Source organism: Cyrtonyx montezumae, unplaced genomic scaffold (genome assembly GCF_038088225.1).
Source record: "Cyrtonyx montezumae isolate F1298 unplaced genomic scaffold, pur_monq_1.0 scaffold_7, whole genome shotgun sequence".
Taxonomy (NCBI): Eukaryota; Metazoa; Chordata; class Aves; order Galliformes; family Odontophoridae; genus Cyrtonyx; species Cyrtonyx montezumae.
In genome coordinates this window covers 13982827-13995898 of record NW_027072078.1, presented here as the reverse complement: position 1 = coordinate 13995898, position 13072 = coordinate 13982827, and the positions used below count along the sequence as shown (strand labels likewise).

The following is a 13072-nucleotide window of genomic DNA, read 5'->3' as shown; positions in this document are numbered from 1 at the left end:
AGGCTTATTCTCAGTGAGTTACTGTCATAGCTATCTATGTGAATAGTGATATGCTATATCATAGCTATAAATGTGAAATGAATCTCAACTGTACTTTCAGAAAATTACTCAGCCCATGAATTAAAAAGAAAATTTTCCACTATTTATCACGCCAGGTCAGAATGTATACAGCTTTCCCAGAACTGCACTGCATCAATGGCCAAATTTTCATTTCTGTTAAAGACGCTTCTGGATTTGGTTTGCTCATCACTACCCTCTACTGGCATTGCGGTGTGCTGCACTTGTTTTGCTCAGCATTACGTGTCTAAATACCATCACCTACTAGTAAGCAATGACTTGCCTTCTGTATTTAGTACAGTTCTGTATTTTAGTACAGTAAAGGCAACATAACACCGACGAATGGAAAATAAGTTTGTGTATTCCTTTTCAGGTTTCCATTTTTAATAGATATTATTTTGATCTGAACTTCATTCAAAACAAGATTAATTACAAATACAGTCCTGTGGTGTTTTTGCTGTTGTTCATTGTTGTTGTTTTCCCTCTGGTATATGCATTTTGACATTTGCTTTATGGTGGGACTTTCTTCATAGAAAATATCATATACTAAATGTCATATACTTCAACATGTATTAATTTATTGAAAATTAAGTGAACGAATAATATGAATGTTAGTAAAAAAATTTAAAAGAAAACCAACAAAATGATATATAAGTCGACTGTACATGTACATGAACATGTCATTATCGTGAGGCACTTCAGTAGTCTTCTGTACAACAGTAGGCTTCTGCTTACAGAATTTAGCTGGGTTGAAAGGAAACATTAATGCCTTTTTCAAATTATCTTGCAATAATCCAGAGAGTAGACACTGATAGTTTTTTCTAAGGTCCTTTCACAGAGCACAGCTTTCATTAATCTAGTGTCAACTTGTATGCACTCATTTTCAGTTGGATCTTCTGGATACTGGAATTACAAAAATATTTATATAATTCAAAAGCCCTGTGTTTTTTATGTGAACTGGCACAAAAAAGGATTTATGTTTGAGTTACTGAAGTGACTCAAAGGTGATTTGCACTTTCTGTGTCTTATATTATGCATCACTCGTGTTCATATTCCTCTTGGATTGTGGGCGCATTATGCTCAAGAGCACCACCACACCTTGACAGTCTTGGTACCATGTTGGACTAGTCTTGTATTTTGATGTTTTTCTTCATTTTTTGTTTGTTTGTTTGTTGAGTAGTTACCTGGTGTGAAAGTACACCAGTGAAGTATTTGGAAAACTCTAAGAAATACATTCCTTATATAAAAATGATTTTAGCTGGAATTAAAAAGCAGAATGAAAGAGCTGATCTTATTGCATACTTGAAAAAAGCAACTTCTTCATGAAGCATTGCTGCAGCAGCTGTAATGACAATTTTTCATGTTTTAAATTTTGATGAGCTGCTATGTCAAGTTTTAGTATGTTGATACTTACTGTCCATTAGGGCCTTAAAATCTAATATAAGTATGATTCAAGGTACTGCGTCCAAATAAACAACATCAAAAGGTGAGCATTACTTACATTGCGTCATGTATTTCATACATCTTTATGGAGTACACTACATGATACAGTATTGTTCCTTTTCCTAAGCAGACCTGAGAGCCCAATTCTGCAACTAGTTATTGAAAGACCAACTGAAACTGTTGCTATTTGGTTGTGGCTAAGTAAATAGGAAAGTCCCTATATTAGGTTGGAAACTATTAAATAAAGATTTTCTTTTGGAGTAGTTTTTCTGTTTGCTCAGTGTATTGTTACTGTTCATTCATGTACTGAAAGAGCATAATAATCTACCTGTCATCTTTCAGAGTTCTGGATTTTTTCTCCACTTGATGCTAATATATTAGGGTTTCCTCTAACATGTAGAATGAGGGCTGACAAGCTCTAGCAATTGAGATTAGTAATCATGTTTTCACTAATAGTAGATTGTTGATGAAGGTGATTGCAGTTCCCCTAAAACCTAAAATGAATTCTTCTTTACCACTTGAGATCTACAATTTAGTTATCTGTTTATAAATGATTAAAATGTATTCCACTCAAGCAAGGTTTCCTTATGTCATCACAAAAAGGAGTGTTAGCACAAAACTCATTTGTTGTCATATATGTTCCCACGTACTCATCAGTATTGTTCCAAAGCTTGCCAGCTGGGGATTTCAATTAATTGTCTTTAAGAGCCCTAGAGCTGTGAACTCTATTTAATAAACAGCAGTAACTGAAAGTCATTCTATGACTCAAGTGTATGGATACTTGCTTTACTTTCCTTGTGTCCTGTAGATTTAAAACACATTCCACTTTCAGGTTTAATATGTAGGACTTGTTCTATTGACTGTTTAGTAAAGTAAAGCATCTGCCCAAATGACACAAGGTTCCTCAGGTGCTTCCCTCAATTACATTTTGAGAAGTGCTACGCCCCTGCTTTTCTCAATAGAGAAACAGACTGCCTGAAAACGCACTGACACTTCTTGTCATTCTGTTAAAGTGCTGGTATGCCTTGTACCTTAGGAGACCAGGCTACAAAGCTGACATGCTGTCAGAGTTGGCACTGTGCAACCGCATCAATCCACAGCATCGGTGCACCATACACAAGATGCAGCAGCTATGTACTGCCTGTAGCTCACTGCAGCAGACCTGTAGGACTATGGCAGTGCTCAACAAAACTGTGGAGCTGACAAAATCCATTCGCCTTTTCTCATGAGAAGGGCTGTAGCTCATCTATCTCAGACCCACATATGAAGCTAGAGCCCAGAGTACAGTGTGCTCAGTGTACCCATGCTGCAAACAGGCATCCTCTGACATGTGTCAGGATGCAGACAAACCCAAATTCTCTCCTAATATCTCCTGAAACACCAGATCAGGTTTCTAAGGTGGGCTTTACTGAAGCAATTCAAAGAACAACCTCTATGAAGAGATAAGGGGAATGCTTTATGCCTAAACTTACAGAAAAACTACATTGCTTTATGTGTCTACACACAGAACTGCTGCACAGTACCCATTTTGTATAAAAGAACTGAGTGCTATTACACAGAGATGGCAAAAAAATGTTTACATACAATTATTTCAGCCGTATGGAGATGCCTAAAGGCTCTCTGTCGAGAGATCGAGGTGCGTGCCTGCCGGCGCTCAGCAGCTTAAGCCGTTCCCCTTTATGCAGGCGGCATGTTTGTGCCAGAGCTGCAAAAAGTAAATGCCAGCGGAAAGGGCAGCCTGAATCGGCGGCTGCGGGCGAGCAGGTGCACTCCGAGGGCGATGCATACACAGCAGCCATGGACGGCGAGGCCGACATCCCGGCGACGTCCTCCTCCCGTGCTGTGACTCTGCTTGCCGAAGGCTGGGGGCAGCGATCCCCGAGCTCCCCAGCTCTGACAGCGTGCCAGCCGCAGGCAGCTCGGAGAAACCTCCCTGCAGCGCGTCACCCCGCGACTCTGCAGCCGGGCTCTCCCGAGCTCGGCTCCGCTCCCCTTCCCCGCCCCGGCAGCCCGCGCCTGCGCGCCCCTCTCCGCCCCATTGAGGAGCGGAGTTACCGGCGGTTTCTCAATGGAGCGCCGGCCTCCTGCTGCAGCCAGACCGCGCAGGGGGGAAGAGCCGTGGCGGAGCGGGGCCCGCGGAGGGGCGAGGAGCCCCGGCGGTTCTTGGATGCAGTGAGGCGGACGGCAAGCTCCTTTGTCTGCCTCTCCCCGAGCGGTCTCCGGGACGCGGTGCTCTCGCCCGACCTCTCGCTACGCGCGGTTGCGGCGGAGAGCCCCGAGTGTCCCTCGCTCCGGGGGGTGTCCGGGCTGCGCGCCGCATGGACCGCCGTAGGAACGGGGGATCTGAGAGCCGGGACTCTCCTCCGATCGCGGATTTGCCCGTGTTTTCCCAGCTAGCCCAACTCCCATTCATGAATTTCTGAAGCCGCCTTCATTCAGTCTTTACCTAGCGCATGAAAGAGGCTTTTCACGTGTTAGGCTCCATGACTCCGTCTTTTTTTTTTTTTTTTTTTTTTTTTTTTCCCCTCCATCGCTTTTGCGTAGGCATCGTTGGAGCGCTGAAACGTGCTCCACGTGCGCACGGGAATAACCCCTCTCCGCCTGCCTCGGTGGATGCGGCGCTGGCAGGGGGCCCGGCACCAGCGGAGGGCGGTATCACCGCTCGGAGGGCTGGGCGGCGGCCCCGTGGTGGTCCCCCGGCTCAGCGCCGGCCCAGCCGGGCACGGGCGGGCACTGCACGGGGAGGTGCAGGCACCTCCGCTCGAGGACCCAAGAATTCACTCGGTCTTTCTGAACGGGCTCCGTTCGTTTCTCTGAAGTGCTCAAGTCTGGCAGATGATGCTGTGAATTAACCCGCTCCGACAGCAACACTTGCGCTACCTCTCCCCGCAGTACTAGGTTGCCCCTTCCCCGCACACGCGTGGCAGACAAAAGAACCCCTCCCCGTCCCGAAATCCCCACGAAATCCCCGAGCGCGGCGCGCATTCCCCTCTCCCCGGGCACTCCCGGTCCCCGTGCTTCCCCCCCACCCTCGCAGCCGGGCTCTCCGGTGCTGCTGCCTCCTCCCGCCGCCCCCCCGCGCGGCTCACGCGTCCTGCCACCGCCCTCCTCTCCCTCCCCGCCTCCCCCCTCGCTCAGTGGGCCGCCGCCTGGGTTACGCAGCCGCCGCTGACAGCGCCGGGCGGGAGGGGTTTGCCCGAGCATCTCTAGAGGCGCAGCGGCAGCCCGGGACCGAGGAGAAGAGGGAGGCAGGCAGCAGAAAGAATACCTGGAATAAAGCGGATAATAATCATCAAGAGTGGGTGGCAGGAGAAGGAGGGCGCGGGGACAGCGGAGGGACGAGGAAGCCCGGCCCGGCGCGGCCGCGGAATAGCGGCGGCTAACGTCGGGGCATGGCCTGAAACGCCCCCGCTGCCCATACCATGGCGGCTGACGGCAGCCTCGACGTGGCGGCGGTGGAAAGTTTCCTGGACAGGCACCCGGAGCTGGTGGAGAGGTGGCTGAAGAGAAGAAACTCACTTCCCAAGGCGCCCGCTGGAGGACCGTCGGAGGAGCGGCGGGTCGGCGGCGGATGGGGCAGCGCGGGCGGGCCCGGCTCTGGGGGGCTACAGAGGAGGGCCTCCCAAAAGGAGCTGCGGAAGAGCTTCGCCCGCTCCAAGGCCATCCACGTCAACCTCACCTACGACGAGCACGTGCACGCCCGAGCACAGGAGCCGCTGAGCAGCGTGCGGCGGCGGGCGCTGCTGCGGAAGGCCAGCTCCTTGCCCCCCACCACCGCGCACATCCTCAGCGCCCTGCTGGAGTCCCGCGTCAGCCTGCCCCAGTACCCGCCCCCTGCCCTGGACTTCAAGCGCTACCTCAAGGAGCATAACGAACGGCAGTTCTTCCTGGAGCTGGTCAAGGACATCTCCAACGACCTGGACCTCACCAGCCTCAGCTACAAGATCCTCATCTTCGTCTGCCTCATGGTGGACGCCGACAGGGGCTCGCTCTTCTTTGTGGAGGGGGCGGCCGCCGGTAAAAAGAGCCTGGTCTCCAAGTTCTTCGACGTGCACGCCGGCACCCCGCTGCTGCCCTGCGGCTCCACTGAGAACAGCAGCGAGGTGCAGGTGCCATGGGGCAAGGGCATCATCGGCTATGTGGCGGAGCACGGAGAGACGGTCAACATCCCCGACGCCTACCAGGTAGGAGCCGGGCGGGACCCAGCTCTCCGCCGCCCCCGGCTCCCTCGGCGCGGGGCTCCGCCGCACCCCCCCCGGCTTCTTGTGGGTGCACCCCGGGTGGCCCTTCTGGGGACAGCACGGGGTGGCAGCGGGGCTCGGCTGGCGGTGAAGCACTACAGCTGTGCTGCCGGGTTCCTCGGGAGTGCTGGGTGGCTCCGTGCGTTTCTCGAAAGTGTTCTGGAATTCGCTGAGGAAAAGTTTAAGGAGACGCTCGTGACGGTCCCAGTAATCATATCCTTAAATTTCAGTCTCACGTAGTGTTCCCTGCCAGCTCGCTGCTGACGTAATTTCTCTGCCTTCAAAGCGTGTTTCCACCTCTGCTGGTGCCCACTCTGACTGCATGGCATTGGTTAGCATTTCCTAGGAGTGTTATATCCATCCCTGTTATTCTCTTGCAAGGAGTTTCCCCACGTTTTATTGAAGCTTCAGTTTTAGTCGTGAAATGTAGTCCTGGTTTCGAGGCAAAAAAGCTCAGCATTATAAATAAATAAATAAAATGCTTGGTGCTTTGTAACAAACTATCCAAGGAAAAAAACTTAGAAAAATAATATTGGGGGTTTTGGTTTGAAATACTGAAGAGCCAGGCTAAATGTATTTGGGGCTGAATGTTTATATTTTTGTCTACCAGTGTAAACTAAGCTCCTCAAAGGTACACATTAAGAGAGGTTTGCAGCCCACAGAGTTCCAAGGAAAAAGAACAGAGCTTGGTAAAAAGACTGTAATATTCAGCCTAAAATAAGTGTTTATTGGATAACCTTTGTAAAAGTCTAAGCTTACTTTTTTCCTTTCTTTTTTCCTTTGTACCTATTATCCACTTTCTCTTACAATGTGATTATTATTATTATTTTATAACTTTCCTTTCTAAAACTGTTCTCTTTACAAAATGTATGCTGTTTGGGGTCAATAGTCTCAAGTGAATAAAAATATTGAGAATATCTTAGTTTGGCTGGAAAAGAGATTGATCCCTTCTTTTAGCTCCAGATAGCTTCAGACACCTCTTCTGTTGGAGGTGAAAATGACACAGGGAGGGCAGGTGTTTTCCTGGTCATAAGGGACTTTATTATTTCTTCTTAAGTGCTTGTTCACTTTGCATTTACTTCTCTTTGAAAAAACCCATCTACTTTTAACAGTTTATCATACCTTAGAAGAGAAAGCTCTGAGCCAAGTTTATCATCTAGTTATATCAATTGCAACTTCACTGTTTCCTGAGGAGTTATTTCTGATTAATTGTAGCGCAACAGAAACTTTAGACACAGTAGCTTTAATGAAAGTTTTGCTTGATAATAAAAGAGGGATCTGCTTTCTGTTATGTTTCCAGCTTAATGCAGTTCACTCTTTTACCTGGAAGGTGTATACCCACTGTGTGACATTAAAAGGAGACCTTCCTAATTTAATAGGATAAAGAGCCCTAAGGAGGTCCAGATACATGCGCACAAAGAAGTGACAGCTGTTCCATCTGAGGTCACTGTGGTGCTTACAATATCAGTCTTTAAAAATTAACAAATGCAGTAATACGGTTTCTGTCAGCATTACCACTGATGATGGAAGCGTTTAATCAACCATCATGTTAAAAAAAAAAAAAAAAAAAAGGAGTACCACCAGGAAACTTTGTCAGGATGACAGATGAAGTTGGGGAAAAAGAGGTGAGAGAGCAGCACCATTTTGCCCATTGAAGCAGATGTTTACAGTGATGCTACTCATTTGGTAAGAAAAGGCCTTGACAATTAGGACAGACCAAAATCTCTTAGTTAATGTAAAGGCTTTTTGCATCTTTTTAATTTAGCAAACTTGTTTATAAAGAGGTAAAAATACTTCCACATGATTAGTTATCTCATTTGCAATATCAGGAAATTTATCATGCAGCCACCTTTATTTTTTCAGAGCCTGATCAAATACAAACTGTAATGACTGTAATAAGCAACAGATATGGATCTCACTGTAATTTGATTAATGAACTTGATATGAAGTAAGTGACTGAACAAACACTTCAGAGGTACACCACATTAGATAATTTGACAAATAATTTATGGAAAGATTTAGGTGAATGCTATTTAACTGAGTCAAAAGGTGCAGAATTCATTCATGATATTAAAAGTTTTATTGACTACATTGTTATGTGATTGTCAAGTGGACAATCCATTGTCAAGTGAAGTTTTATAACTGTATAAACATTTGTAAAATATGTAATTTAATTTGTAAGAGTCCTACAGAATTTTTCAGGAGTGGAGATCCTTTGCATTTTGAGTCAGTTTTGAACAATTTATCCTGGAAGTAATCCTTTTGATTTATAAGTTTGACTCCTAGTAAGTTTAGGTTTTAAAATATGGCCTTGGATCGTTTTCCTGTATTCATTCTGTGAAGTTTTATTGATTTCTTATTATGCAAATAATCCAGTAAGTCTTGAGCATGTGTGTTTGAAGAATCAGTTCATATTAGCAAGGAAAGAAGGACTTAAGTGTCCTTTCAGGCTCCCTTTAACAAAACATAGATGTAGTTTTTGCAGTCAGGTATGAAACATTAAATACAATGTAAGTAGGAAGAGATGCTATTAAATATTTATCCAGAGATCTTATGAGTTGTTTAAAAAATTCACTTTTTTCTCTCTATTTAAGGCTATGGATTTTTCATGTAATCCTTTCTTCTTACAGATCTTTTATGACATCCAACTAAGATTCCTGATCATTTATATTTTGTTTTAAATAACAAAATTTTAATCATAAGAGGTGTTTAGTGACTGCTATAGTTTAAGATGCGCAAAAGTTTGGATTTAATTTAATAGCATCCCATATCCTTCTGACTACTGAGAAAATCTTGCTCTTCAGAATAGCAAGCATGCATCAGAAAGTATTGAAAAATATGTTTGTCCATTTGACAGCATCAGCTGAAAAAAAGTTTTCTGTATGTCTTATGTTAAATTTAGAATTTAAAAAATAGCCATAGAGATAAAATGGCTCTCCAGATTGATGTTTTAATAAAGTAAGGAGAAAGGAGAGAAGAGATATGAAAAGGACTTACGGTAAGAGCTCTTGGAAACTGGAGAAAGGGCAGTAAAAGATTATCAGAAATTATTTTTTGGGACAGCTCAAGTCTTTAAAAAGAATATTAACCTACCTTACTGGAATTAAAATCAAACAAAATGAATTATCTTAATACCTCTTTGCTCTGGATTCTACCATGTCTAAGACAAATGGAATAATACTCCTCTGACACAATGAGAGACAGGTTCCCTTTCCAGAGGAGGGGTTGTTGGTACAGGTAGTAATGAACAGATGGAAACTGTGTTTTATTACATGGGGTACCAGCTTGTTACTGTCAGTATTAACAGTGTGTCTATTTTCATTTTCAGTTAGAGCATTAAAACCACAGGTCCTGCGAGGTCTGGTCCTGTGGGTAGAAAGCACTTAAGAGCTGCCTTTTTCAGCTGTTCCAGAGCTACTGGCACTAGCTACTCCCGTGTGCATCTCTGTGCTGGGTCTCAGCATGGACACAGGTTGCTCCTCTTGATAGCATGAAACATGTCAAGCAGAATAAGCAATAATTTAACAAAAAAAGAAAAAAGTTCCATGTAATACAGAAAAAAAAATCGAGTTAGAACAACTTTTCTATGCATTAGACATGACTAGGAAGTACCATGGGGGGAACATGAGATAATTGCAATAGTGAAGAACTAAACTACTCTAATGTGATCTCCAGAAAAGAGCATGCCAGTCTGTCATACAACATTTCAACACAGTTAAAATTGTGAGTCCCTGGAAAGTGACCTTACACAGTGTGGAAGAGAGCTGCAGAGGTAGGGAGGTATAGTTATGGCCCACATGGGATGCTCATGCCCCTGTGCTTCTTGAGGTTGCTGCCTCTATGAGCCTGCTTCTCTGGGAGCAGTTTCTGAATGAAGTGTGGAGCATCTTGAGGCCTTCCTAGGCTGTGCAGCGCACTATATTTCTGATGGAAGGCTGCAGGTACACCATGATAGATCAAGCCATGTTACCTCAGGGGCCAGGCTACTATGGCCTGTCATCCACATCTGCAAGCTGCGCTCAACTCAGGCCATTACCTCATGACTGCCCAGCACCTGGGCATGCCTGATTTGTTGGATGGAGAAGGGTGTCAAGGTGGGTCCAGTTTGCAGGAAGGCTGAGTCTAAAGTCCGCCCCTGCTTAAAAGTGTAAAGAGTTTGGGGATAATTTGCTGTTACTGGGTAATTATCAGCAATGGGTGTGGCACTTATAGTCAGTGCTGAAGTAGGTTGTGTTGCTGATCTGATGTGCAAGTCTAGTGCAGAAGAGTTAAGGCAGATTGGTAGGTTAGGATCTTTTTCTGTATGAAAAAATGTTTGGTCTATTTTCTTAGTTACCTTGATAGAGCAGGAACTCAGCATCCCAACTGCCGGCTCCAAAAAAGGCTTTGTCAGTCAAGGCTGGTTTTTCACTTTTCCTTCCCACTTCAGATTCCTGGGCTAATTTTCCTGTTCCCTTGTAAGGTCCCCTTTTCTCAAACTGTCAGACTTCGCTGGTTTATCCATTAGATAGCCTGTCTGTCTGAAGAAACAAACAATTTCAGCTTTTTTTTTTTTTTTTAATCTATGGTCCCTAGTGGAAATTAATCATTTCATGGGAGGGAAAGTAGACCCTTCCTTGGCCTTTAAACCCTCAGTCTGCAATGAGTAGAGAAGGCGCTGAGTTCTGTGGTACTGTCTTCGTAGTGAAGAAGTATGATGGTGTGCTTTGGGGACCCAAAGCGATTTGATGAGGTTGATTTTTGTACTTTGTGTGTGTGTGTGTGTGTATGTGTGTAAAATGAAATCAGGGAGGTTCAAGGGTGGGGAAAAAGAGGGATACCTGCTTGTACCTTTTAACTTGTCTGAGTCTGTGGTGATTTAAAGGAGCAGAGGTGCTTGCATCTTGCTTTACTTCTGCCCCAGGTAGCTTGCACGGGAACCTGGTATAGGCTTTATTACATTGGTCTAGATTTTTAGAAATATATTCTGGAACCCAATAGCTAAAAAAGCATTTGTGGGTAAATGAGTACAGATCTTCCAAGTGGTGAAGTAGTGGTACTGATAAGATACAGAAAGGATGGCAATCCAGATAATTCCATCCATTGCTACTTGTACCCTGTTCTGCAATGATATCCTTTTTGTCTAGATGAAGTTTACAGTCTCAAGTACAGGCAGGTTCAGGATTTGTTGTCATGGTTTTATGATTTTTGGTATTCCACATCATAACATCATGTAGTGCATTTAGAGTTAAAGAGTTAATGCTCCAGCCCCATGGATCATCGATAGTTCTGGGTATACCTGTCTCAGAAGTGAAGAACTACATTCCCCTGAGGACTGTGTGATGCTTTGCATTTTTACATGTTTCCGCCCAGAGGGAAAGATAAAAACTGTCTGCAGTCACGGGATACTCTCTTTCCTTTGGGATGGACTCAGCAGTGGGTGCTCGCTGCCATCTCACCTTCAGCGTTAGCATAAGGCCTTCGGTTTATCAGACACTCTCTCTTGCTCATTTTATTTGATTTATTAGCTTCAATTCCAATTATATTGTATTATATTGTGTTATTTTGCTTTCTGATATCTTATTTAGTAAATGAGCTTTCCTCCTTGGATCGTTGCCACTGTTTTGTTTTTAGGCTCATCTCCCTTCTCCCTTTTTCTTTTGCCCCTTCCCCTTCCCTGGGGTGTGGGTCTGTGAGTCCCCCGCATCAATTGTCACGGAATCGAGCCGAACCTGCCCGTAAACCATTGACATTTGTTCAGTGGCAGGTTTGTTTGTTTGTTTTCTGTTTGTGTGTTTTCTGTTTGTGTGTTAGTTTTCTGTTTTACTGGAGAGAAGTTAGCATTTGTTGGGGTGTAGAAGTGTAAGCATTGTTTGAATACCTACTCTTGAGAGGGCTGCCATTTTAGATTCTGAGCTGCAAATTAACCTGCTTCTACTTGTATGCCCCAGCTATGTGCGATATCTCTGCTGGTGGGCTGCACCTGGCTCTGCCTGTCTGGAAAAATCCAGGCTTGTGAAAAGGCAAGGAGTATTCATCCTGCCCTCCCTGGTAAAACTGATGGCACAGGTGAGGCTGTGTTTGCCATCGTGTAATTCAGAGCTGCTGTTCTTTATTTAGTGTGAGGGTTTAGGATTCTCTCGTATAGATATTGGAATCTTAAGTTTCAAATACTCAAACAGCTGAGCAGGTAGAAATGTTGTTGAAGCAGTTAAGAGCCTCAGCTTTATGCTATGATGTTGTAGATGATACAGTTCAGATGATATTTAAAGGCATGAAGTTTTAAAGACTTTTTCCCCTTCCTGATGTTGTATCTGGGATTCTTCATCGCAGGTCATCTTATCTGGTTTTCAGAACCAGTGAGCAAGAACATCAGTCAAAGAAAAAAATACATTTAATTTTTTTCCCATTAATATAATTCACTTCTGCACTTCAGACTTTTTTTCCCCATTATCACCTCTAATTTTCATGTTCTTATTATGCTGTGGAATTGCTTGCACATGAAAAAAATACATATGTACGGCCACAACCAAAATGAGAAGGTAACACATCAGTAGAAGAATTGGGGTCAAATAAGAACTAAAAATTAGGATATAGATAAACTAAATATTTAATGGCAAACAATTCTAAAATAAATGAAAATAATTTAAAGACAGTTTAGAAAATAAATCAATACTGCTAGTCAAATGCAAAAAAAAAAAAATCATTGTGAGAAATCTGCCAGTTTGGCCAGTGAGAGCAATAGAAAGTTTTAAGTTTGAAAGACAAATTGAGATCAATACTTGATGCTCATTTAGCTGACTCCACTGAAAATCTGTTAGACAGATCTGGCTTCCATTGCACTCAAGTAATTCTATACTTACTTAGATAAGTGAGTTTCTACTGTTTACTTAGTGATTGGCTGTGTCTATTAATTTTATGTATGAGCATAACTAGAAAGATGGTCTGGATGATATCAGGGAATGTTAGGAAGGAATATATTTAGAGTTTTTTAAATATAATGAATTCCAAGGACAGAAGGGAAATATTTTTCCACTTATGTGGCATGCTGCACTGTGGCAGCGTAGCATAACATAGTTAATTACATATTTGATTTAGAGTATTTCAGTGACTGTGAGAATGAAGGACCTACACCTGCAGTTCTGATTTTAGCAGAAATCCCATTGCAAGGACAAGACTGAACAAAGCCCTAGAATTGCTTGGTAAAGGAGCTTGCTGCCCTTGTTTGACTGGTTAAAAGTTTTCCAGAACAATTGGATGTTACTTTCAGTTATTTACAATCCCATGTTGTTGTTCTTTTTCTATAGAATAGCAGAATTTAGAAGAAAAACAGTACACATACATCAGTACAA

The 13072-nt window shown here is 43.8% G+C and overlaps 1 protein-coding gene across 1 annotated transcript in view; it reads left to right on the top strand.

Moving 5' to 3' along the window:
* The first annotated feature begins 4922 nt into the window (after positions 1-4922).
* Positions 4923-13072, top strand: part of PDE11A (phosphodiesterase 11A) — a 117791-nt gene continuing 109641 nt past the window's right edge. Inside the window, exon 1 of the mRNA XM_065750598.1 lies at positions 4923-5684. Coding sequence (XP_065606670.1) covers positions 4923-5684 — 762 coding nt within the window. The remainder of the gene's footprint in view (positions 5685-13072) is intronic.